The sequence below is a fragment of the Lactuca saligna genome, chromosome 7 (assembly GCF_052625555.1).
Source record: "Lactuca saligna cultivar CGN05327 chromosome 7, ASM5262555v1, whole genome shotgun sequence".
Lineage (NCBI taxonomy): Eukaryota > Viridiplantae > Streptophyta > Magnoliopsida > Asterales > Asteraceae > Lactuca > Lactuca saligna.
Window position 1 is genome coordinate 29,311,780 of NC_136423.1, and position 24,862 is coordinate 29,336,641.

General features: G+C 36.3%; 1 protein-coding gene across 1 annotated transcript; it reads right to left on the bottom strand.

Moving 5' to 3' along the window:
* Nucleotides 1–3,549: 3,549 nt before the first annotated feature.
* Nucleotides 3,550–11,386, bottom strand: CUL4 (cullin4). The gene is made up of 17 exons (XM_078963439.1): nucleotides 10,910–11,386; nucleotides 9,316–9,431; nucleotides 8,649–8,995; nucleotides 8,124–8,304; nucleotides 7,433–7,555; nucleotides 7,010–7,297; nucleotides 6,757–6,882; nucleotides 6,432–6,533; nucleotides 6,277–6,330; nucleotides 6,082–6,188; nucleotides 5,932–5,992; nucleotides 5,280–5,411; nucleotides 5,059–5,196; nucleotides 4,885–4,965; nucleotides 4,678–4,758; nucleotides 4,493–4,573; nucleotides 3,550–3,827 (listed from the first exon to the last, which is right to left on the bottom strand). The coding sequence occupies exons 1-17, from the start codon at nucleotides 11,277–11,279 to the stop codon at nucleotides 3,714–3,716; spliced, it is 2,502 nt and encodes an 833-aa protein (XP_078819565.1). The 5' UTR covers nucleotides 11,280–11,386; the 3' UTR covers nucleotides 3,550–3,713.
* Between the last annotated feature and the right edge of the window lie 13,476 nt (nucleotides 11,387–24,862).

Here is a 24,862-nt window from a genome sequence, read left to right on the forward strand (position 1 = left end):
GTCAAAATCGAAGATAAAGTCAAAGGAAAACATATCGAACTCGATTCAGACGGTGTTCGTTGCTTGAGTTCATGTCAAAAACAATTTTGGAATCAAAATCAAGTTCAATCATATTGTTGATTTGTGTGGAGACTGGATTCGGATCAAGCTTATTCTGACTGATTTTGTTGATTTCGATTTTTCCTAGTTCTTGTGTTGGTTCGATTTTGTCTAGTTCAATCATATTGTTGATTAATGGTTTCAATAACTCTGTCATATCATATGATTCAACAAATAATAAAAATAATCGTGTTATTCATATAATTCTACTACTACCAGATTGATACCAATTCATCAAAGAGAAAGTGAGGTTACTCATCTTGAAATATTGCATATGTATGGAATTCCAACTCTTGAAAACTTATAACCATTCTTGCTTCATAAACCCCAATAACTATCAAAATATCGCATAATTAGAACTCGATGTATAGCTTACGTATACACAAGGTTGTAAAAAAACATTTGACGTTAACTAGTCGGTTGGTTGGGATTAAAGGATTAATCGATTATGTGGTGATTAATCAGCTAGGCGGGGATTAATCGGGGATCCTAAATTGTTAATTCGTTGAATTTTTAAAAATTAAATATGACTAATATCACAAATTTTTTTGTAAATACCACTAATATCATAATAAAATAGGTTAATATGATTAATACAATACTAATCATTTCTCAAATTATTTCTATTAAGATAGAACTTATTTAAAGTGTTAAAATTTCATCGTTTTCTACTATTTCGCTCATTGTGTAGGCAGGGATTAATCGATATGTGCCTTCTAGCGGGTCGGGTAGCACCTAGGGAATAATCGTAGATTAATTGAGATCTAGTCGGGATTTTTACAACACTACAAATACATAAACTTGATTTACCACTTCATCAAGTTTATAACACCCAAATACATACAAACTATATATATATATATATATATATATATATATATATATATATATATATATATATATGTTAGAGGAAATAGGGTTTATGTAGGAGATCTGGATACCCCTTGGATCGTGTTAACACTTTCCGAACTGATTTTTCTACCCTATGCCTGAGTTGCAAGAAATTCAGCCTAGGATAATCCAATAGGACACTTACGATTCTAGGCACGGAAATCGTAAGCCAAATTGCTAGAAATATTCTATGTTCTTTTGAACAAAAGAGAGTTAATGATTGTGTATCTCTTCTCAAAGATAAGAGTCGTTTATATAATAAACGAGATTAGGGTTTGCCTCTCAAGGTTGGCCATCATGGGTTGCTTTTAAAGCAAGCCAGGAAATCTGAAATTTTAATGTAGAGCGGGAACCTAGCCAGGGGCTCTGCCCCTTAGACCCGTCTAGGAGCGATGCCCCTAGACCCCGCTAAAGGGCGCTACCACTTTGGAAACCTCGGAACTTGGGGCACTGCCCCCGAACCCTCGATTTGTCGTCAAACCGGCTTCTAATTCGATCTTATACATGTGTGCACTCCGCATAAACTCGTAAATATATTAAAGTACAAATTATGAAACCTCTTAGCTCACATGTTAGTTCCAATTACATAAAATGACATGGTGACACTAAAATCACCAACAATTTATATATATATATATATATATATATATATATATATATATATATATATATAAGTGAATATGTGGCTATCATGTACGTAATGCTAGGTATAGAACCATCAAAATCGATTTCATTTTGATTAAAGAAATCACATTTTTCTTTCATTGTTTGCTTCTTTCTATTGTCTTTGAGCTGATATTATATTTGATTTCATGATTCATCTCAAATATCTATCTATTTCGAATGTGTTTTTTAGTAGACCTCTAGTAGGTTTCATAACTTCCTTCAACACCTATCTTATGTATACTTCTACGATTTTTCTATGACGGCTTATTGAAAGAGGTTTAGTGGGTTTTTTAATGATCAATTTTAGTCTTTCAATGTAGTTTTCTGTATTAAATTTCAATTTGGAGACCTACAAGTAGTTGGTAAAATATTCTTATATTTGGTTTGTGGTGCAAAATTAAATTTGTAAATTTCCATAAAAATTAATACAAAGCTTTGCATAAGCTCTAATAAAGGATACATGAAAGATGATAGAGAGATTTGATTGCATTCTGTTAAAACTATATAGTTTTTTTATGGTTTTATATCTAATATTAGCTACATGACAGCCGCATATTCACAAAGCTATATATATATATATATATATATATATATATATATATATATATATATATATATATATATATATATATATATATATATATATTCCATGAATTTGTTATCTACATGTCTTAATTCATTAAGACATTGGATTAATATCACCATTTACCAATTTAATACATGACTTAATTTATTTTATCAAAACTAGTTATGCTCAAAAAATAAGTTATCCATATGACTTAATTCATCAAGTGCTCAAATTATTATATCACAACTTTCCAAAATTAGGGTTTATAGTTATCTTCCTAAAATTCAAGATATTAACCACAATTTCATCATATAATACTCAAGAACAAGATTATTAACCTCATTTCATCATATTACTAAGCTTTCTTCCATCAATAGGCTAAAACCATATCATACATTACAAACACCAAAACCAATGTTAATAATATGAATGAAATTTACCTTTGATTTTAAGTGGTTAAGTTAAGAGTTTTGATTTTCTTGATGTTTTTCATGGATTTAGCCTTGATTCTAGATTAGATATTAGACAAATAAACTAAAACGTCTCTATGTATTTTATCCATTATGGCCGCACGCATATTGTCACCCTCTGGAACGCGTTGCATTCTCGTACGCATATTGCACTTTTGAACATGTTGCGTTTAATAACGAACATTACCATATTCTTAAATAGCATTGTACAACACCGTCTTATGTCAAAACGTGCCTTTACTTGGATTTACACATCGCATAAATCCTTATGCACATGCCACGTACACGGTTCCATACTTATAAGATCATAATCAACATTCTTCTCCATGATTATGCACCAAGTCATAATTTACAAACTCAAACAAAATGCAAGTTCTAATCATATTAATTCTCCTCTAATCAAAAGATTTCGTCCTCAAAAATATTTTGAAAACAAGTGAGGTTATTTCGACTTTAACTTCCTTGTTTTATCTTCTACTACAAACTCTATAATTGTCTATTGCACATCATTGCCGAGTTTTATCATTCTCTCTTCTCAATATTTCCCATCTTTATCAATTTAACTTATACTTCAACCATATTAAGGAAATAACTTGAGATCTCCATTCGAATATACATAAGTCAAATAAATTTTCTCTTCGACTGCTTAAAAATCTTGGAAAACATTGATTATCCTCGAGTATGTTCTCAATTTCATTCTAATAGAAGCCATTTCAAACCCAATATAAAGTACAAATTCTATCATATCACGTTTTGTTTTGTCATGTTTTATCATTGTGCCTAAATATAACATAAGTTTTGCACGTGTTAAAAATCCGATAAGGGCAAAAGAGTTGGATTAAGAAAGGAGAATAATAGTAGTAAGGAACTCTGAATATAAGGTGAAAAGCACAACGCAAATTAGACTTTACAATTAAAAACAAAAGCTATCGCTGTACATAAACAGACCAAGGAAAATGTATTCCTTTGATAAAAAAAAACAAACAGGTTTTCATTTGATTTGATTTGATTGGATGGATTCATGCAAGATAATTGTATATCTGAGGGTTGCTCTTGTCTCTCTCCAAATACTCCCTATCAATCAAGCTTTCAATCCTCTTCTTCAAATCAACTGGTTTTATTGGAAACTTTAGCTGTTCCAATAAAAATAAATGTTAATAATTGATTAAAAAAAGTAGCTCAGTAGCTAAATCTATAAAATGGTGCCCTAATATGATATTATAAAAGGGTTAGAAATAGTATATAACACGTTTAATAACTACAGGAAAGTACAGGTGTTTTTTTTTTATGGTTAATATCATAGAAGACCTTATATATTTGTATTTTTTCAGATTAAACCTCAACTATACTTTTTTCCTGAAAAAGACCTTTCATTTTTCCATTTTTTTCGATTCGACTCTTTCGGCAGTTTTTTCCAAAAAAACTTGTCAAATGTGAGGGTTTTTTGGAGTGTTTTTCGGACAAAATGAAAAAAATAAAAGGTTTTTTTTCATTAAAAAAATAAAATAAAGTTGAGGTTTAATCCAGAGAGAAACGCAATATATAACGTTCTTTATGATACTAATCCCAATATAATTACATCTTCGGTCCCTGAGTATATTTGAATTTTTCAATTTTGCCCCCCAATAATTTTTTCCTTGCAGTTTTGGTTTTTGCAATTTTGGTACCAAAAATGAAGAAAGCAGTACAGGAAACAGGGACCAAAATTGCACAAGAAAACATTTTGGGATCGAAATTGCAAAAGTGAGCTATATATAAGGACCAAAAGTGTAACTTAGTCTAAAGAAAATGATTTTACCTGCTGAAAGAGTTCAGTTATCAGAAGAGTATGACTCAGAACTTTTCTAGTTTTCATAATCCGAACAATAGCAGCATCAACCTGCAATATATTCAAAAAAAAAAAATTGTGGTTATAATCACAAAAAATTTAAAAGTTTCTAAACACCAATAATAATAAATTAAATTAATAATAAGATATTGGACCTGATATTGACGATCTTGGAAAACTCTCTCTGTGGTGCTTGCATTTTCTTCCACAGTTTCCTTCAATTGGATAGCATTGACCTGTACACACACACATGGAATGGAATGGAATAATGAAATAAGCAAGGGAATGGAATGAGTCATTCCGTTCCATCATACCAAACAGCTACTTTAAGCTTTAGCATATGGTTTTTTAATTGCTCTCACCTTTATACGATAAAGAGGAGCAGTAAATACATCATTAAACATGAAGGAATCATTGTCATCCACTTCCCTCCCTTTTGGAATCTGAGAAAAACATCAAACATTATCAGTTGGTAGGCTGTGTGTGCAAAAGACATAAATGCCCTTGAGTTAAAAGTTAAAAGTTGAAACAGCTACCTTTTGAAGGACACGGACTTTTCCACAAGCAAGGGACTGGAGAGTCCTCCTCAGTTCTTTGTCCTCAATGCTTGTAGCATCCTTGATATCTTGAAAACTAAGCTTTTGTGCATCATTGAACAGCATCAAAACAACTGTCTGTAATATCATATGAAATCCACCATTTATATAATCAGAGAATTAAAAAGATTAAAAAAAGAAGAAGAAGAAGAAACTCAAACCTGAAATAAGGAAACTGCAAGTTCTTTTTTGCCCTTTGGAAATTCTGCTTTCAAGACACAGTGACCTAATGAATTCTGCCACATTAATCGCCTACCACTGTATTTGCTCAAGTAAAATTCTTTAAATATGTCCTGTAAAAATCATACAAATTTCAGCTTTACAGTAAACCAAAATAGTTTCAACATAATAAAAGCGTAAATTACATTTTTGGTCCCTGAGTATAGTTGATTTTTGCAATTATGGTCCTAAAAATATGTATTTTACCCGAAACAGGGACCAAAAGCATTACAAAAAAAAAAAAGCTCAAATGAAGACCAAAATTGCAAGAGAAAACTTTTTAGGACCAAAATTAAAAAATGTCCTGTTCAGCATGTTGTAAACCAAAATAGTTGCATAATGAAAAATCATAAATTACATATTTAGTCCCTGAGTATAGCTGATTTTTGCAACTTTGGTCTCAAAATTTGTTTTTGCAATTATGTTCCTTATATGATGTTACGTTTTTGGTCCCTGAGTATAGTTGTTTTTGCATATAAAGACCAAAACTGCAAGAGAAAACTTTTTGGGACCAAATCTGAAAAAATCAACTATATTCAGGGACCAAAAATGTAACTTACTCTAAACTAAAATCATCTTTCCTTCATGGCATACCTGATAAACATTGAGTTCATGGGGAAGGCGGACATCCATTGGTGGATATGTTGGCCAATACCTGAATTTAATTATCCATATTACTTTATTTAGTAATCAAAAGCAGATTTTGAGTCATATTTTTATTATTAATAATATAAACATACATACCCAGTTGTTAAGACATGGACACTCATTTCAATTCCCGAGGGTAGTTTCGTCCTTGCTTGAGATGATTGCTTGAAAGATTCATTTATCTCCTTCGATAACTCTATGTCCTAAAAAAATGAAATTAAAAAGATAAATGATTTTTTAAAAGATATTTTGGGGTAAATTTGTAATTACTTAGAAGATATAGAAACAAACCTTGAACATTCCTTCAAGCTTGTTGGTGAACTGGCTACCACATTCGGTTTTCAACTATAAAAAATGATAACTTTAAGATTAATTTATTTATAAACATAAAAAAATGCATTTGATTAAGATTTAAGACAGCAGGTGAAAAAGGGTAGTTTGGGAACCTTGGAGATCATAGATTTTTCAGCATCAATAGATGCACTCTTTCCCAAAAGAAGCCTTTTCGCAAGATCCTTTTTATAGAATGCTTCAAACACATCCTTACCCTACATCACAACATATATAAAAAAATGAGTTTTTCCTTTTTTTACACAAATCAGCAAACAAAAAGACTAAATGAAAGAAATAACAATACACTTCCTTTTTTGTGTATTCTATAACTGTACGTTCATTTTTTTTTCTACTACAAAATAATACCATTATACTTCTAACAATTTATTGATTTGTTACAATAAACAAATCAATAAACGTACATTGCTATAATATTACCTGTATAAATCTGAAAAGAACCAAAACTTTATCAAGAGTTCCCTCCAATTCTTCCTCAGATGTACCCTTATTTCCAGCACGCAATTTCTCATCCAAAAATTTAGCAATCAACTCAGCAGGACGATTCTACAGATATAAAAAATATATATATATATAACAAACACATTTATAATTATTATATCTGTTAGTTATAGAAAACCCTAAATTGGAGATGAATAAACTGAAGATGATGATGAAATAAAATATGGTATACCTGGCGTAGATTGATGAGGTGTTCAAAGGCTTCTTTAATTGTGTTGCAAAAAACATCATTCTTTGAAAAACTATCTTCCCATATTTTATCAAGAGAGAGTTTGAATTCCAAAAGAGAGAACACCATGTCTTTGTCTTTTTCTTCATCTGTCACAATACCTTGCCCTGTTTTTCTGATGTATGAGCTAAGAGCTTGTCTTAAGGATTCAAGGGAATTTACTCTGTGGAAAAGTGTATACATTCTTCTAAGATCTTGAGTTCGATTCCCATCCATCAACATTGTGAAACCCTGTTAATTGTGGAATTAAAATCAGGGTTCAATGCAAGAAATAGTAATGTAAAGAAAGATTGAAAACTAAAAAGAGAGAGAGAGAGAGAGAGAGAGAGAGAGAGAGAGAGAGAGAGAATGAAAAAGTATTGATGCCTTATCGAGTATTGCAGAAATATGGAGCTCAAGGAGTTGTCTTTCAGCAGTTGCTACCAAAGGTTTTCTTGTAGTAGCATCAAGATAGAGTAGACACCTGTCATGTTCTTCATGCAACCTTACCTACAATGATTCATAAATGGCAATAAATATCAGAAAATAAGTGAGAAGGGTAAATCTGTCAAGAGTTATCATGTTTCACAAATTGAAATTTTAATGCAAGGGGTCAAATACGTATTCATTCAACAAAGTTTCGTATTTTTCCCAATATTTGCAACAAAGTGGTTATTTAAATGAAATTTGGAATCATATTTCATTCCATGAATGCTTATTTAGGCAACAAGTTTCACTTTTTTACCAATTGATGCAATAATGTTTCACTTTTTTCACCAATTTATTCAACAATGTTTCACTTTTTTATCACTTTATACAACTGACACATATCATTCAACCATGTTTCAACCAGTTACACATGTTACTGATAAAATATTGCATCTTTTAGTCCTAAAATTAAACTTTGTTGAAAATTTTGTATGAAAGCCACTAAACTGCATCAAATGGGGGGAAATGAAAGATTGTTGCATAAATACACATTTAACCCTAATTTAGATAATAACCTAATGACTGAATATCATTGCCATTTACACCTGGCACATAAAGTTTATAAAGGAAAGAGAAGAATAATACAAACCTCCACGTGTTTTAAATAATCTGGAACATCTGAGTATTGCATGTATTTTACTCCTTCAGCAGCATAGAATTCTGATGTGCATTCAAGGAATGGCTTCTCAAAACTCTCAGAGTAAATCCCCAAGGCAATGAACATCTTTAAAAGATGATTAAGGAGTGTTCTATCAACTGCTTCACCTAATCTGCCAAGTGAAAATTGAGGGCATATTAGTCATTTTCATGCATGATTAATCAGATTTACTTCTTGTTTTCCTTTCATAGTTACATTTTCAAAAAGGGTACAAGAAGCTACATAGTTGTTTGCTTCATTCCTTAAATTTGGTTGATTTTGGTTACATAGCCAAAAGGGTATTTGTTTCCCATGTCATCTTGGACTAGATTGTAAAATTACAATGTAACCCTTCATAATTGTAACCTATTGTTTTTAACTTAAAGGAAACATCAGAAGTGTATATGAGAAGTATGAAACAACCATGTTCTTAAATTGAAGTGTAAGAACATTTGGTGAGAAGATATGGGAATTTACCTCTCACTTTCTATCATTTTCAGAAGGCCAAAAACTGTTTTATGCTCAACTTCTGAAGCTAGTGATAAATGCTTCCGGAATAGTTGAAGCCCCATGTCCCATAATGATCTTACAGTTGGAGTTTGTTTCACATAGGTTCGATCAAGATACAATGCTATACCACGGATCATCAACATTTGATCACAAAAATCTTGCCATGTTTTCTGCACAAGTGATAAGAACACCACAAGATCTTCACTTTGCCCAACTAATGAATTTAAAGCAGCAGATATATGGGCTTCACACTCCCTCTCAATCCTTTGGTAAAGACTTCCCCCCATCTTGTAGAGACAAAGATCATTCACAGCCTGTAATTCATAACAAAATTTAGTTAACAAATGTATTTTGAATTTGTTCAGACTTATAAGATAGGAAGATACTCCATGATCAGATTATTACAAGATTAGTCATCATCAAATCCTTACAAACAGATTGGGACTAACATAAAGTTTTTCCCATTTGCCACATGGATGATGACATGTAGGAAGAACACTTAGAAAACAGGCAATTGTAAAAATAAACATAAAACATTAAGTTGTTTCCTGAATGGTTAAAAGGGTAAATGGGAAATACTTTGATGGTGATTTAGGACATAAACCCTAATAAAGAATCATGTAGAAGCACTCACTTGATAAAGCTTCTCTAAATCACAAGGATCTGGCTGCTTCAAGAATATGGCACTAATGGCTGACTTCAAGACTGCCCATGTGTTCTCCTCAAAGTTTGTTGGTAAAGTGGGCTTGGCTTTAAGAGAAAATACAACATTTAAAAAAAGTCAAATACCATAAAATCTAGAAAAGGAAAATGAAAGAGAGATTAAAACTTGTATGAGTAAAATGCTTAAAAGAGCTTGTAATTGTTAGATTAAGTGGGATTAACTGGTGTAGAGTCATTAACTGGTTTTAACTGATAATTAAGATATATAAATTAACTAGAAATTCTTATTAAGGGATAACATCGATGCATGTCATCAAGATAACGGATCAATTTAGGGGTGTCATGTTTGGGAATAAGGATGATAAACTGTAAACAGTAGTGTAGTTTTATGAGCCATTTACATTACATGTCAAAGAACTTTTCTTTATTCTTTTTCTTTGTCCTTATTTTCTAATTTAGAAACAAACAAAGAAAAAAGTTTTTCCATGCCCTTGACCTGTGTAAAATAAAATAAAATAAAAACTTGCTGATAAAGAGTCGAGGTTCTTTAAAAAAAAAAAAGGGGTGAGAAATGAATCAAGCAGACTATGCTCAAGAAAGGGTTGCAAACAATTTAAAATGACTTGCCCTCAACTGATTAAGATAACAGCATACAATTATAATAAACAGATAGATAAAGATAAAAACTGCATTTTAAAAAGTAATCCATGGATATCATTTACTGAACTCAAAATTTAATTCATAAAGCTGGAATAATAGTGACTCCATATCTAAGTTTCTATTCAGACAGGTTCATTTGAGAAAAGTAAAAAATCAACCATCGATGATGTGTGGATAGGTACATATATGAACCATGAATGAGAAAGTGTGCAGTTGCCCAAGTTCATCCGAGCTACAAATGCAACACCCAATAACATATTTTTGGAAATCATTATATGAACTAAGAAAAGAGAAAAAAGAAACCCAACTATATACTTAAGGTAAATGCATAGTAAATTTCATATGCTTTTAATGTAAAGAGTTCCTACATTCATTAAATATTCAAAATTGTTTTAGGGTTTTAGATACAATATCTTTTGAATGTACAAAATAAACCATTTTTAAGTTGATCTTTCCATCTACAAGATTAAATTTTTCGCAATAGACATCTAAATGTTGGTGTTGTTCACGTAATAGAGTGATTTGAGTGTCTATTTCTGTGATACAATAGGAGCATATAGATTAAAAGGGAGGAAATTTCTGAAATGATGTTAGTGACAAAGATAAACAGCAGAATCTTAAGACCTAATCCAGACAACAGAAATACCATGAAAATTATAATGAACTGAGACCTACAAAGTTGAGGAAGTATTTAGCTCCTCAATTTCAGCTAAAACCCACATAATCATTGACAGATGATACATGAATCAACCTATAAATCCAAAACCCTATACTTCCAATTCGGCAAAAGAAACAAGAAATATAAAGCAAATTGAAGGTTTCCTGCAGATTAGATGTATCAATTTCGAATATATATCAGAGATTGAAGTACGAGTGTGAGTTAGGTAAGAGATTAAATCGAGGACCTTTGAGTAGCTTGATTACGAGCTTCTTAGCTGGTTGAGGAGGCGTTGCTTTTTTACGAGCCAAATTGGCGGTGAATCCACCAGCAGAGGATGCGCGTCCAGCATCGTTTTCAGTGGGATCTTCGATCATGGAAGAAGGTTCGGCAGATGGATTATTATCAAATTGATGTTGCTGGAAGCCGTTTTTGTTGTCCAAAGAGCAAGATACGGCCTGTGATTTGGCCTTCTTCATCGCCAAGAAGTGAGCTCCTCCGCCGCCGCCGCTGTCGCCGCCGGTTGTGGTGGTGGTGGTGGGTGGTTGTGGAGATGTGCAGGTGGTAGATGAGCGCTTACGGTTGTTGTTGGAGGTACTAGTGTTGGGTTGCGACATATGAAATTGAAATCAAAAACTCATTGTATTGTAAGAGAAACAGATAGAGATGCGAATATATATGGAGGGGATGAAGAGGGGGAAGAAGGTGGAGACGGAGAGATGAGTTACAAAATAACACACTAAACCATATGTCTTTAATTTAGGGTAAATTTTATTCTATACAAAATGATGAAAAAGTTTGATTTTTATTTTTGTTTGAAAGTTGAAACCAAATTTATCTCCATTTTTATTAAGAAAATTTGGTTTGGTTTGTAACTATCTATTTTTATTCTGAGAAAGTGTGCATTTCACGATGTAAAATATTCAAAACTTATATTATCCGACTTGCGTTCGATTCACTTAATAACTTATGAGATAATGGTAGATAATGGTAGGATATTAAAGGGAATTAAGGTGCCGAATCAATACTAGATTTGTTATCGTCACCACTTTATGAAAATATTATACACTCAAATAAAATCATTAGTAAAACTTTGATTGATTGATCATACAATCGAATCAAACACTTAATTGAGGTTGATTGGATTTTTATTATATTATTGCTCATTTGATATGATTTTAATACTTATGTGTGCATTTTTTATTCTTTAAAAAAAATGGAATTTCAAAACTATTTATAATAGATAGACACTCCAAAAACAATAAAACATTGACAGAAAATGCAATATGTATATTATATATATCATATGTCTAATGTATGTTATAGTAGCCATTTTTTACTTATACTCAAATACTTTATAAACATACAAATAAAATCTCTTCAATCTCTGAAGACTTTGTATGTCTTAAGTGTGTTATCCACATACTTTTCAAATATGATTATTAAGACACTACAGATCAAAGATGATGATTATTGTAATGACTCTTTCATTCCTTTATGATAATGTACATCACTATTTTGTATAACCTTAAGTTTAATCAAAATTTCATAAAGACAACACTTGGTTCCTCATTAGTGAGTAATGTGCACTAAAATTCGTTGATTTCTATACTCATATTATGATACCTTTACTCAATTCACTAAGGAACCAGTAGATAGGTTGATAGTGTGGGATAGCGCTATGAATTTGTTTTAACCTACTTCTGTCTAGACTTGTGGTACAGTAATGTTTATGTCGGGAGAGAATGGTTCTGGTTCGGGCCCAAGTGGCCATGATGGATCGAGTCTGAGTGATGTCGACATAGGTGAGTTGGTTTATTTTGAGGTCTCGAGGGTCTTATTCGATGTAGTACCGACTTTGTCGCGAGATTCAAGGAGGAAGCGATCGACAAGAGGATTATAGACTTTGTTAGATTTGAGCAACTGATGGCTAGGGATGTCGCTTGTTATGATATGGTAGTGTATCACCCTCTTATATTCGAAAGAAATAAGGATCAGGTTCTAAGCATGTGATGGATAAAGGAAATAGAAGGTGCCTTGCCTACTAGTTTCTACACCGTGGAAGCAAAGGTTCAATTTGTTATGGACCTTTTATGTCATGCGGCAAGAGGTTGTTGGTGATAGGATTTAGTAAACAAAAAAATAAAACTCTTAAGTCTGCATGCAACCTAAATAGGATTTATGTTTTATCTATTGAATCTATAACTATGAATATCAAAAAGAAACCTGGAAACCCTAGGCTATTTTCAAAATTTACATGAAAAGGTTTTAGGATTACATATCTTTTAGTTGTTATAGTAAACAACTAGAATTCCTCTTGAAGATCTCTTGGAAGCAAGCACCACAAGTTTCGTGTCTAATGGAATCACACCCAAACTATCAATAGAATGAAGTAGAAGAGGAGAGAGAACTTTTGTCTAATGTTATGGAGAATAAGGCATGGGCCGAAAACAATACTAAGGGACTCCTAATATAGTTGAGAAAACTTGGTGCCAAAGCCAGTGTTAAAGGGAAATCCCCTAGATCCTATGTTTGGTGACCAAGCAGCCCATAACCCCTTGTCCAAGGGGCTATGGACGAAATCTCCTAGGGATTCCTTAGAGATTTTCTTCCACCTCCTCCAAGCGGTTTTAGAGGCTTTCTTTCTCAACTATTAATAAATAACAAAATAGTCCCTGTATTTTTAATTAATTCAATTAATCCCAAAATTAATTTCAATTAATGTCTGACTAATTATTAATTAAATAATATGATTTCTAATTAATATATTATTTTCAATTTTTCATAACATATTAATAAACCATTTATTTAATTTATTATTCATATAATAAATTAATCTCTCTCTCTCTCTCACACACACACACACTCTCTCTCTCTCTCTAAAATCATTATGTCTAATTGTTAGGTTTGAGGGTAACCCAAAAGGACTATGCTACGATCAATTCAAGTACATACCAATTTTAGTTATAGGCTGTAACACCCTGTTTTGAAAGTGCTTCGTTACTTAGGACTGCGACCCAATCATCAGTTGACATAAGGTTTAAGGCTTCGGGAAAGGAAGGATTTAGCCCATTTTGGATGTAGTTGCCATAGTTAAGTGATCCAAGTGTGTGATTGTGTCTTCGGAGGCCAAGGGTATATTCGTAATTTGATATTTTGACTTTTTATAGATTTTGGGTTCTTGTTCGGGAAGTTTTTACGCAAGGGTGAGTTGCTAGAAGCGCAGGGCTTCTCATCACCTTTTTGTGGATATAAAGTTCGTCAAAAACGGACTTAGAATGAGGAAGGTATGATACTTTGAAGGTTTTGGCAAAATTAGTACCTAATGGAAATACCTGGCAAATCAGCCCCATACATGCAAGGATGTGTGAACCTGTTCAGCTGGGTACGCTCAACGTATGAAGGAGGATGATCGCAGGTGGTCATTGAGTACGCCAGGCGTACAAAGGGGTACGCGAGGCATACTCCCTTTGGACCAAAATCCTAATATCTCAACTTGTGGCCCATATAAGCAACCTTATATCCTTCCTTGGGTCATCTCTGATCAACCTCCACCCCTTTTAGCATCATAGAAACCCTAGAGTGCCTTGAGTAAGCTTTTGGAGCTTGGAGAAGGGTGTTCATGGTGGTTTGTTAAGGGAAGAAGAAAGTTGATGGCTCATTTCCTGGAGGAAGCTTGTAGATCCAGAAAGTTCTCACCTTTTGCAACAATTAGAGGCAGTGTTTTGAAAACCGGACCGGACCGGCCGGTCGAACCAGGAACCGACAAGGCTACCAGTTTTATAAAAGCAGAAAACCGCTTGTAAACCAAACCGGAAAAAACCAACGGTTTTCTCTTGAACCGGAAAAAACCGGTGTGGTTCAACCGGTAACAAAACCGGTTTTTGAACAAGTTTGGCTTACTCACGCCTAAGAAGAAAGTCGGCTCAAAGGAACCAGCTAATTCAATGACGCGTCAATTTATCTTCTATGCTGTGGGAATACTCATTTTTATAAAGTGACACTACCTTATAATTCTTTTTACCCGCCGATGTGGGATGTAAGCCAAAGTTTATACTGCAGTTCCTTTACAAGCCAATTTGCACACATTAAATATATTTGCTTCAACACAACACACACATATTATATATATATATATATATATATATAGATTAGATATTTAGACTGTTTATTTTTGAAATAACTACATATTTTATATATATGCACTTCATAATTATAACGTAAATATATAAAACACACGCTACATATATTTAATATACATATATACATATATAAAACACATTACAATATATATATATATATATATATATATATATATATCTATATATATATATATACGATTTTTCCGTTTTTTTGGGATCGGTTCAACCGGTCGGACCAATTGAACCATCGAACCGGTAAGACAGTCGGTTCAATGTCCGGTCCGGTTTTTAAAACCTTGATTAGAGGTAAACAGCTTTGATCTTGTCTTTTCATTTCATATATCCTCTTTTGGGGTTGTTCTTAACCATTTTAGCATCTTTTGGGTGGATCTTGTAAGCTCTAGTTGTTTCCGAATTTGATATTGTGGATATGGACATTTTAAGAGTCCCACAGGCATAAAAATGTAATCTTTATGATTTATTTGGATTCATGCATTTTTTAATACTTTTCATTAAGCTCTTTTGATCTCTAGAGTCCCATTAAGCCATGAATGTTAGTAAAGTTATCAACTTTACTTGAAAAGTCACCTTTATGAGTCAGATTGGAGAGTTGGAGAAAGGGCTGAAGTGGTTAAGTACTTACTGGAAAAAGTTTGAAATTCAAAGGATTACGTTGGGCGTACCCAACTAGTATGCTGCACGTACTAGACCAAAGGGGTGTACGATAGGAATACCAGCTGAGTACGCAAGGTGTACTCAACCAGAGTGGACTTTCTCGGATTATTGACTTTTTGGGATTTGAACCTTGGACCATGAGTTGACTAGGGTTGACCATTCAGTATTTCATGCCTTTTTGGATATTAGGCCTTCTTAGGTTAGGCCCATTTTAGATTGGGCCTTGTGGGCCATTTCGGGTTTGGGCTATTGTTTTGGTTTTATGGATTGTTGGACCAGCTAAGGAGGTATGTTTGGATTGGGTATAAGTTATTAGACTTTAGGGTAAGGCCCATGCAAGGGTTAGGCCCAACTTGGAAATTTGGGTCATTAGTGGGCTTTATGAATTTTGGATTTTTGGACTCATATGGTTTTGCGCTTGGACCTTACTTATGCATCTTGTTGGTCCAGGGGTAAAATAGTCATTTTACCCCAAATATGGATTTTGGATCATGGGTTGGGACCTAATTGCTAATTAGGTGATGTTTTGGTATTGAAAGCTTGAGGAGTTGCCAGGGCAGCAACTAAGGATTTCTTGCAGGGAACTTCAGTAGAATGAGGCGAGTTACCTTCCAGTAGAAGTGGGTCGAAGGCACCAATGTCTACCCACTAGTAGCTGAATATATTAGAGATGATTGTCATTGTGATAATTTCCTAGTGTGTCACTATCTGTTATGCTTTATGTGCTGGTATGATATGATATTATGTGATAGTGGTAGGAGGGGTGAAATAGTCCCCGTAACTGGTCGAAAGGACCGAAGGGGTAGGCCAACACCCAAATATGCTAGGCAATATGTGATTTATGTGTATATATTAAGGTATTATGTGGTAGTGGTAAGGTTGTAATAGTCCGTGTAATCGATTGAAAGAGACAGAAAGGGTAGGCTAACACCCAGATATGCTACGCGGTTACCGGCTGAAAGAGATCGAAGGGGTAGGCCAACACCTAGTGTGACATCCCCAAATTCTCGGCCAGAAAAGACCGGTTTCATTTATGCTTTTTAAATATTTTCAGACTAAATCCTTTTGATTTTTAAAAGAGATGCAGAATTTGTTCCCAAAAACAAACCATGATAAAATAGATTTTTATCAAAACATTTCATAAAGAAATATAATTTCCTTTCATAATAAAAAATCGAGATGTCATGTTCCGATACTGTAACGCCCGTAGATCCGAGCTAGTCAATTTAGAGGTAATAGGGGTCAAAAATGACTTTTCGACAAAAGATTATTTAGAATAAATAATCTTAACCAAGTTTTAGAATATGTCACAAGGTTTCCGTACATATAAAGAGCATCGAAATCGGAGTTATAACGAAGAAGTTATGATCCGTCGAAGTTTCGCGACGGAACCGGCACAGCACCGGGAAGTGTAAATAGTGATTTTACTATGGAGGACTTTTTAGCCTTAGTGATCTAAAAGAAAGTCATATAATATGTTAAACCGAGAAAATCCATAAAAAGAACGCCCAAATCTGACTTCGTATGAAGTAGTTATGATTTTTCTAAGATTCGGCTTAGCAGTGCACGACCCGAAACTCGAATTTTAGTTCGAGTGGTTTTTGGCTTACGTGACTTATATGAGAGTTGAAGATCTCATTAATAGGAACTTAATAGTAAAAAGACAGACGAAAACAGAGTCCGTATGAAGGAGTTACGGATTCTTCGCGGTCATTTAACAGTCTAAACGCCTCGTACTGTTAAATTTAAGATTGGTCAAGAATTAGCCGACGGAGTCAAAATGAAAGTTGTAGATATTATTTTTACCTACGCGTGGATATAAAGAACGTAAAAAACGGAGGTCGTATGTGAATGTTACGGATTTTAGAAGTCGGAAGTGTGTTGTGCGAAAATAGGTGATGTGGCATAATCTTAGCCATTGTTTTCTCCCCAAGTCTTGCCACTAGATGGTGACATGTGGCACCAAGTTCAGCCATTTTGACCCCATAAATAGGACCTCTTCCACCCTCATTTTCTTCACACCTTTCTCATTCGTTCTTCTCTTTACTCTCTCTAGAACCTCTCTCTAGCCACGAAACCCCCCGAAAAGCCTAGGGAACCTCCCTAGCACGAGGCGGAAGCCCTGGAGTGCTCGACGGCTCCGAGAAGAAGAGCTTTTCGGCTTGGGAACGCTGCTCCAAGCAAAGCCCAGTTTTCTATAAAACTCGTTGTAAGTAAGCTACGCCTACGCTATTTTTAATATAGTTTTTATTTAATTATATTAACGTTATTAAGAACATATAATAAGTAATTAGGCTATTATTATGGGTTATATAAGTATTATTTAACGGTTATATAATAGTAATAATAGCTAGACTATTAATTAGTCTCGGTGAATAATAGACTAAACTCTAGTGGTAATAATACTAGGTTTCGTCGAAGGAAATTATATTTTTTTCAAGAAGTGAAGCATTGTCTGAGTTCGGAATAACCACCTTTTCAAGTGAGTGCATAGTTACTTTCATCTTACACATAGATATGAAGAATTTTATATAAACTACGTGCTATCTGTGCATATTATCTGTATACTTGTTGTCTATGTTGGATGAACGTTTTTATACATGTTTTAGATGATTTAAACTGTATACGTATTTTATATACACGAATATGTTGGGTATGATACGGGTAGATGAATGATGAGAGATAAAAGATGATGTGAGTAAACATTGGCAGCTATAGACTTAGTGCCTAACTAATAAACATCGGCAACTATGGACTTAGTGCCTATTGGACAAACACCGGTAGCTATGGATTTAGTACCTGTTAAGGAATTGGTAGTTATGGACTTAGTACCTATTAGATAAACACTGGTAGCTATGGATTTAGTACCCGATGAATAGACTATAGCAGCTATGGAATTAGTGCTTTATGAACGAACATTGGCAACTATGGATTTAGTGCCAGTCCTATAACCCTGGAAGTAAAGGACTTCGGAATAAACGAATGCAGAATAGATGACTCTTAGGATAAATCCTTAAGAGTAAAGAATATAATGGGGATGGGTAATTGGGTTGATTGTTTGATTGTTTAAACATAATAATTATATTATTGTGGGTTGAAAACCCTATGTACTCACCAGGTTTCCCAACCTGACCCACTCAGTTTATTTATATCATAGGTGTTGATATGAAGTCACATTACACTGAGAGATTAAAGAGATGTAGATCACTAGTGTAAATAAATGTAAGTTCTGTTTATGCTTATGTTCATGTATTGACGATGACATCCCAAACGTTTTAAAATGAATAAAATACGTTTCTTCGAAAATGTTTTAATAACGTATTTATCGTGTTTTTCTGGGAACGAATTCCGCAACATTTTTTATTAAAAGAAGAACTCTGATTTTTATAAAGCATAAACAAAATCGGTCTTTTCTGGCCGTGAAAATGGGGATGTCACAGTTGGTGTCAGAGCATTAGTTTAAGCGAACTAAGAATATGGATTTATTTATACACTTAAACTTAGAATGCTAAGCGATGATTGTGAGGTGTGAGCACTAGCTTAATTTAGGAATGATGCATAAATTGCTTTTATGTGCTAAATGATTTGTTATGCTATAGTTTGATCGGATCTATGGTCTGTTGCCGACCGGATCTTCAAACCTTATGTGTTTAGGATTCTAAATGTACGAATACGATATTAGAACTAGCATATAAACGTTTCGGAGTGATAAGGATGATTTAAACATCAATCCTAAATAAAGATCTAGATTCACCTTATTCGGTGTATAGATCAAGATGACAAGGACCCGTACGGAAACGTAAACGCAAATGGAAATAGGAACCAACCCCCTCAACCCCCAGTGGTTCAGCAAATACTTGTTGTAGAAGAAGTTGCACCTGAGCCAGTCACCATGGCTGGAGTTCAAGCCATGATTCAGGCTATGCTAGCTGAACAAAGGGAAGAAATAAGACAGATGTTCCACGAAAATAGGGATGAACCTACCATACATGTTGAGCCAACCGAGCCAATTCCCGAACAATCTGAGGAAGGGAACTACAACCGCCAAGCGAGTCAAGTGGGGACTCAAGGCGAACGAAGGGAAGGCCCGAAGGGGAGAAACGACAAGGATGGGCAAATGTACAAGAATTTCTTGGGTGCGAAACCACTGAGTCTCTCAGGAAGCCTGAAGTCGGTTGAGTTTATGGATTGGATATCCGAGATGGAGATGGTGTTTGAGAGCTGCGACTGTAGCGAGAAACAGAAACCCGTCTTCGCTGTAAGACAACTAAAAACTGGAGTGTTGAGCTGGTGGAAGCTATTGGCAGATACGATGCCACGAGGAGAAGCCTTAAGGATGTCATGGGAAGAGTTCTTGGAACAGTTGAAAATGCAGTACTGCTCGGAGATAGATCTGATAGACCTAAACAACGAGTTTCAGAACCTGGAGAAAGGGAAGATGAGTGTTGATAAGTATGCCACCGCATTCACCGAGAGGATGAAGCTATTCCCCTACTTGGTGCCTACTGAACTCTCCAAGATTGATAGGTTTGCTAACGGATTACCCACAAACTTTGGCCCAATGGTCAAAATGGCAACTACCTTGAAAACAGCTGTTAGGGCAGCTAAGAACGTAGAGGCCCAGATAAGAGAAAAGGGTCTAGAAAGAGATAAGGTAGGAGAGAAGCGCAAGTTTGAAGGACCTTCAAGGTCCAACAAGGAAACCAAATTCTCAAAGCTTGGAGGAGGAAATGGAGGTGAAGCGAGATGGTGTGATAAATGCAAGAAGAAGCATTGTGGGAAGTGCAACGAAGAAGTGACTTGTTACAAGTGTGGAAGGACTGGTCACTTTTCCAAGGATTGCACACATAATGATAAAGTATGCTACGGATGTGGAGGCAAGGGGCACATGTCCAGAGACTGCCCGAGGAAAAATAAAGCAACAAGACCAGAAACGCCACCAAGGCCAAGGGCATTCCACATGATCCTCAACAAAGCGGAAAACAACGCGAGAAACCAAGGATAAGGAATCTATACCCGAAGATCGAGTTACGAGGTAGCCTAATAGATAAAACCACATGATGTAGCCTCTTAGAGGCATAGTCTAGGGTGAACTTGAACACCTATGTAATAGTTTCGAGAAATAATAAATCTCTTGTTTTGTTATCTGATGTGTTATACTGTTATGTGATTTTTCCTGTATGGTGACTTGGAAAACTGCGAGACAATACTTGGGATGAGTATGAGTATGTGTGAAAGGTAGTAGATGCATATACTACCGGAAGCACATGACTCACGCTTGGATCAGGGAAAGTCACAAGGTTACCAAGAAGCCAATAATTGAGTATGTTTTATTCAAGCATGTAGTTACCATCGTTTCGGTAATGACTAAGAAGATTGTTGTTATTCTGACTATAACAACGTGAATTTTCAAAAAAAAAATTCATTTTTGCAAACATCAAAAACATCATTTAATATTCTGAAATCACATGTGTAACAAATGTCATTGTAACAAAATACATCCCATGATCATAAAACAGTTCCTTCGTCAGTGTGTACAAATCACGCTGGCGCCTTCCCACAATCCTCGCTAGTACCTGAAACACATAACACAACAACTGTAAGCATAAATGCTTAGTGAGTTCCCCAAAATACTACTTACGCACATACGCCTTTCTAGGCCCAGACCTTCCGGTCCATGTGTCTCAGGGGACTTCCGACCCAACTCGGTAAACCTTCCGGTCCTACTTGCATCAACCTTACAGTCCACATCACAACGCCTTCCGGCCCATAACATATATGCCTTCCGGCCCATAACATAATGCCTTCCGGCCCATATCAAGCATAGCATATACAAACGATTAACTTATCATATATAATGCATACAACTCATAGCATATCCGATCTTCCGGTCACACAATAAAACCCTTCTGGGCACAGTATAGTGAGAAAACTCACCTCGTGGAAAGTCTAGAATCTCACGTGCTCGCTATCTCTGAATCCCAAACGAAGACTCAACCTCGCCTAATCATAACGAATATCATTTTAATTAATATAGACTTCCACAACTAGACTTTACCCCTTATCATCATTCCTCAAAGGGTAAAAGACCATTTTACCCTTCCTTGACTCAAAGTCCACATGTTGACCAAAACCCTAAAAGTCAACAAAAGTCAACATTTCAATACGCGGGGCGTACAGCCTGATGTACGCGGGGCGTACATCGCCAACCCATAAGTCGGGGTCTCCACCCAGTACGCTGCGCGTACTGGGAGTTACGCCCAGCGTAATGGTCAGATCTAAACATTCTTCATTTCTGGTCTTAATCGGTTAAGCCACTACTTCAACTTCTAGATCCGGCTTTATTTAAGGATCCTTACTCATAAAGTCGAAATCTTTAAGCCTTGGCATGGCTGTAAAGGCTCATACACTCCTTAACACCTTTTCATTTCAACTCAAGGATCTAGATCTCATGCATTGCTAATCATTCACATCCAAGATTACATTTATATGAATCTACAACTCAAATGGACCAAAAATATGATGGATCTAAGCTAATAGAGACCACTTGCTCATAAAGTCTCCACCTTTGGGACCAAAACCCTAGAAAATGGTCCATAAAGCATACCACAAGAACTACAAGTCAAGATCCGAACTTTTTACCTTAGAATGAAGCTCCAACCTTTGCTAAGCCCGGATCTAAGCTTGAACACCAACTTCTAGCCTTCCCAATGGACTCTTCTTCTCCTTTGATACCTTGAAATAACACCACCAAGCTTAGAACACTCACAAATGGCTAGGAACGAAGGAACACTCTCTTAGGGTTTCTTTCTGAGGGATGGTGGTTGAGGAGTCAAGCCATCTCATTCCTTTTATAGCCAACCACAACAATTAGGGTTTTTGGGTCTGGATCGGTTACGCCCAGCGTAACCTTAGGTACGCCCAGCGTACCCGAGGGAGGACGCGTTTAAATGAAGCGCGCGAGTACGCACAACGTACTCGCCCAACATACAAAACCCTAAAATGACAACAAATTAAAGATGAAGGGTTAAATAAAAGGGTACCTAGATTTCAGGCCGGTACAATTCTCCCCCACTAGAACCAGACTTCGTCCCCGAAGTCTTACACTGAAAACAATTCTGGATACTGCTCCCGCATCTCAGAGTCGGACTCCCATGTCAGCTCGGACCCCTTCCGTTGTTGTTATTGCACTTGCACCAAGGGTACTTCCTTGTTCCTCGGAACCTTAACCTTTCGATCCCTAATTGCCACTGGTTTCTCAACATAGTTCAGGCCTGCATCCACCTGAATATCATCTAATGGCACCACTGCCGACTCGTCGACAATACATTTCCTCAACCGCGACACATGAAAGGTGTCGTGGATCTGACCCAACTCAGCAGGTAGATCCAACCGGTAGGCTACCCTGTCTACCCTAGCGATTACCCTGAAAGGTCCAATATATCGAGGTCCCAACTTGTCCCTCTTCCTAAATCGTATCACTCCTTTCCAAGGAGAGACCTTTAGGAGCACAAGGTCACCAACCTGAAACTCGAGCTCAGATCGACGCCTGTCCGCATAACTCTTCTGGTGACTCTGAGCGGTCAACAATCTCTGCTTGACCTGCTGTATCTGCTCGGTCATCTGAAGTACAATCTTCGTGCTACCCATTACCCGTTGCCCCACCTCTCCCCAGCAGATGGGGTGCGACACCTCCTCCCATACAACACCTCAAAGGGTGGCATACCAATGCCCGAATGATGGTTGTTGTTGTACGAAAACTCTGCTAAGGGTAAATAGGTGCCCCAACTCCCTCCAAAATCCAAAACACATGCTCGGAGCATATCCTCGAGTGTCTGAATCGTCCGCTCGCTCTGTCCGTCCGTCTGCGGGTGGTATGCGGTACTGAAATGCAGCCTCGTACCCAACTCCTAGTGAAACTTCTTCCAAAACCTGGAAGTAAATCGTACGTCCCGATATGAAACGATCGACATCGGAACCCCGTGTCGCGATACCACCTCCCTCACATATAACTCCGCCAACTTCTTCGCCGAAGAGCTCTCACTGATAGCTAGAAAATGAGCGCTCTTCGTCAATCTATCCACAATCACCCAAAATGCATCGACCCCACTCGCAGTCCTTGGCAATTTGGTGATAAAATCCATGGTAATCTGTTCCCACTTCCATTCGGGAATCTCCAGCAGCTGCAACTTACCATGCGGACGCTCCGCCTTAACCTGACGACAAGTAAGGCACCTCTCGACGAACCATGCAACATCCCTCTTCATACAGGGCCACCAATACTCCTTCTTTAGGTCCAAATACATCTTAGTAGCCCCGGGATGGATCGAGAATTTCGATCGATGCGCTTCTTCCATCAAAATAGTACGCATACCACCCACAAACGGTACCCAAATATGAACCTGAAATGTCATAAGTCCCCGACCATTAGTAACGAATTCCGATACCTGCCTGAAAACCCACTCCCTCTTTCGATTTTCTGGTCTCACAGCCTCAGCTTGGGCCCCTCGGATGGTGTCCAAAATCAAAGTCATCACCGTCAACCTCATACAGATGTCTCGGATCGGGGCGATCTCCGCCCTACGGCTCAATGCATCGGCTACGACATTAGCCTTGCTCGAGTGGTACAGGATCTCACAATCATAATCTTTCACCACATCCAACGATCTCGTCTGATGCATATTCAGATTTGGCTGATCCATCAAGTACTTCAGACTCTTGTGGTCCGTGTATATGGTACACCGAACCCCATAAAGATAGTGTCGCCAGATCTTGAGGGCAAACACCACAGCCCCCAGTTCCAGGTCATGGGTGGGATATCTCGACTCATGAGGCTTCAGCTGCCTCGAAGCATATGCTATAACGTGTCCCCTCTGCATAAGCACTGCCCCTAATCCAGATATAGATGCATCACAGTATACCACAAAATCCTCCATCCCTTCTGGGAGTGCAAGCACCGCGACCTCACACAATTTCTGACGAAGGGTCTCGAATGAGGACTGCTGCTCCGGACCCCATGAAAATGCAACACCCTTCCGGGTCATCTTGGTAAGTGGCACGACGATCTTGGATAAATCCCTGATAAACCTTCGATAATAGCCGGCCAATCCCAGAAAGCTCCTGATCTCAGTGGGCGATCTCGGCACTTCCTATCTCATCACCGCCTCGATCTTGGCCGGATCGACCAATATCCCCTTCTGGTTAACAAGGTGCCCTAGGAACTGGACCTCTCATAACCAGAAATCACACTTGGAGAATTTAGCATACAGCCTCTCCGGTCTCAATACTACAAGAATCTCCCTCAAATGTTCCTCACGTTGCTCCCTAGACCTCGAATATACCAAAATATCATCAATGAATACGATCACCGACCGATCCAGCAT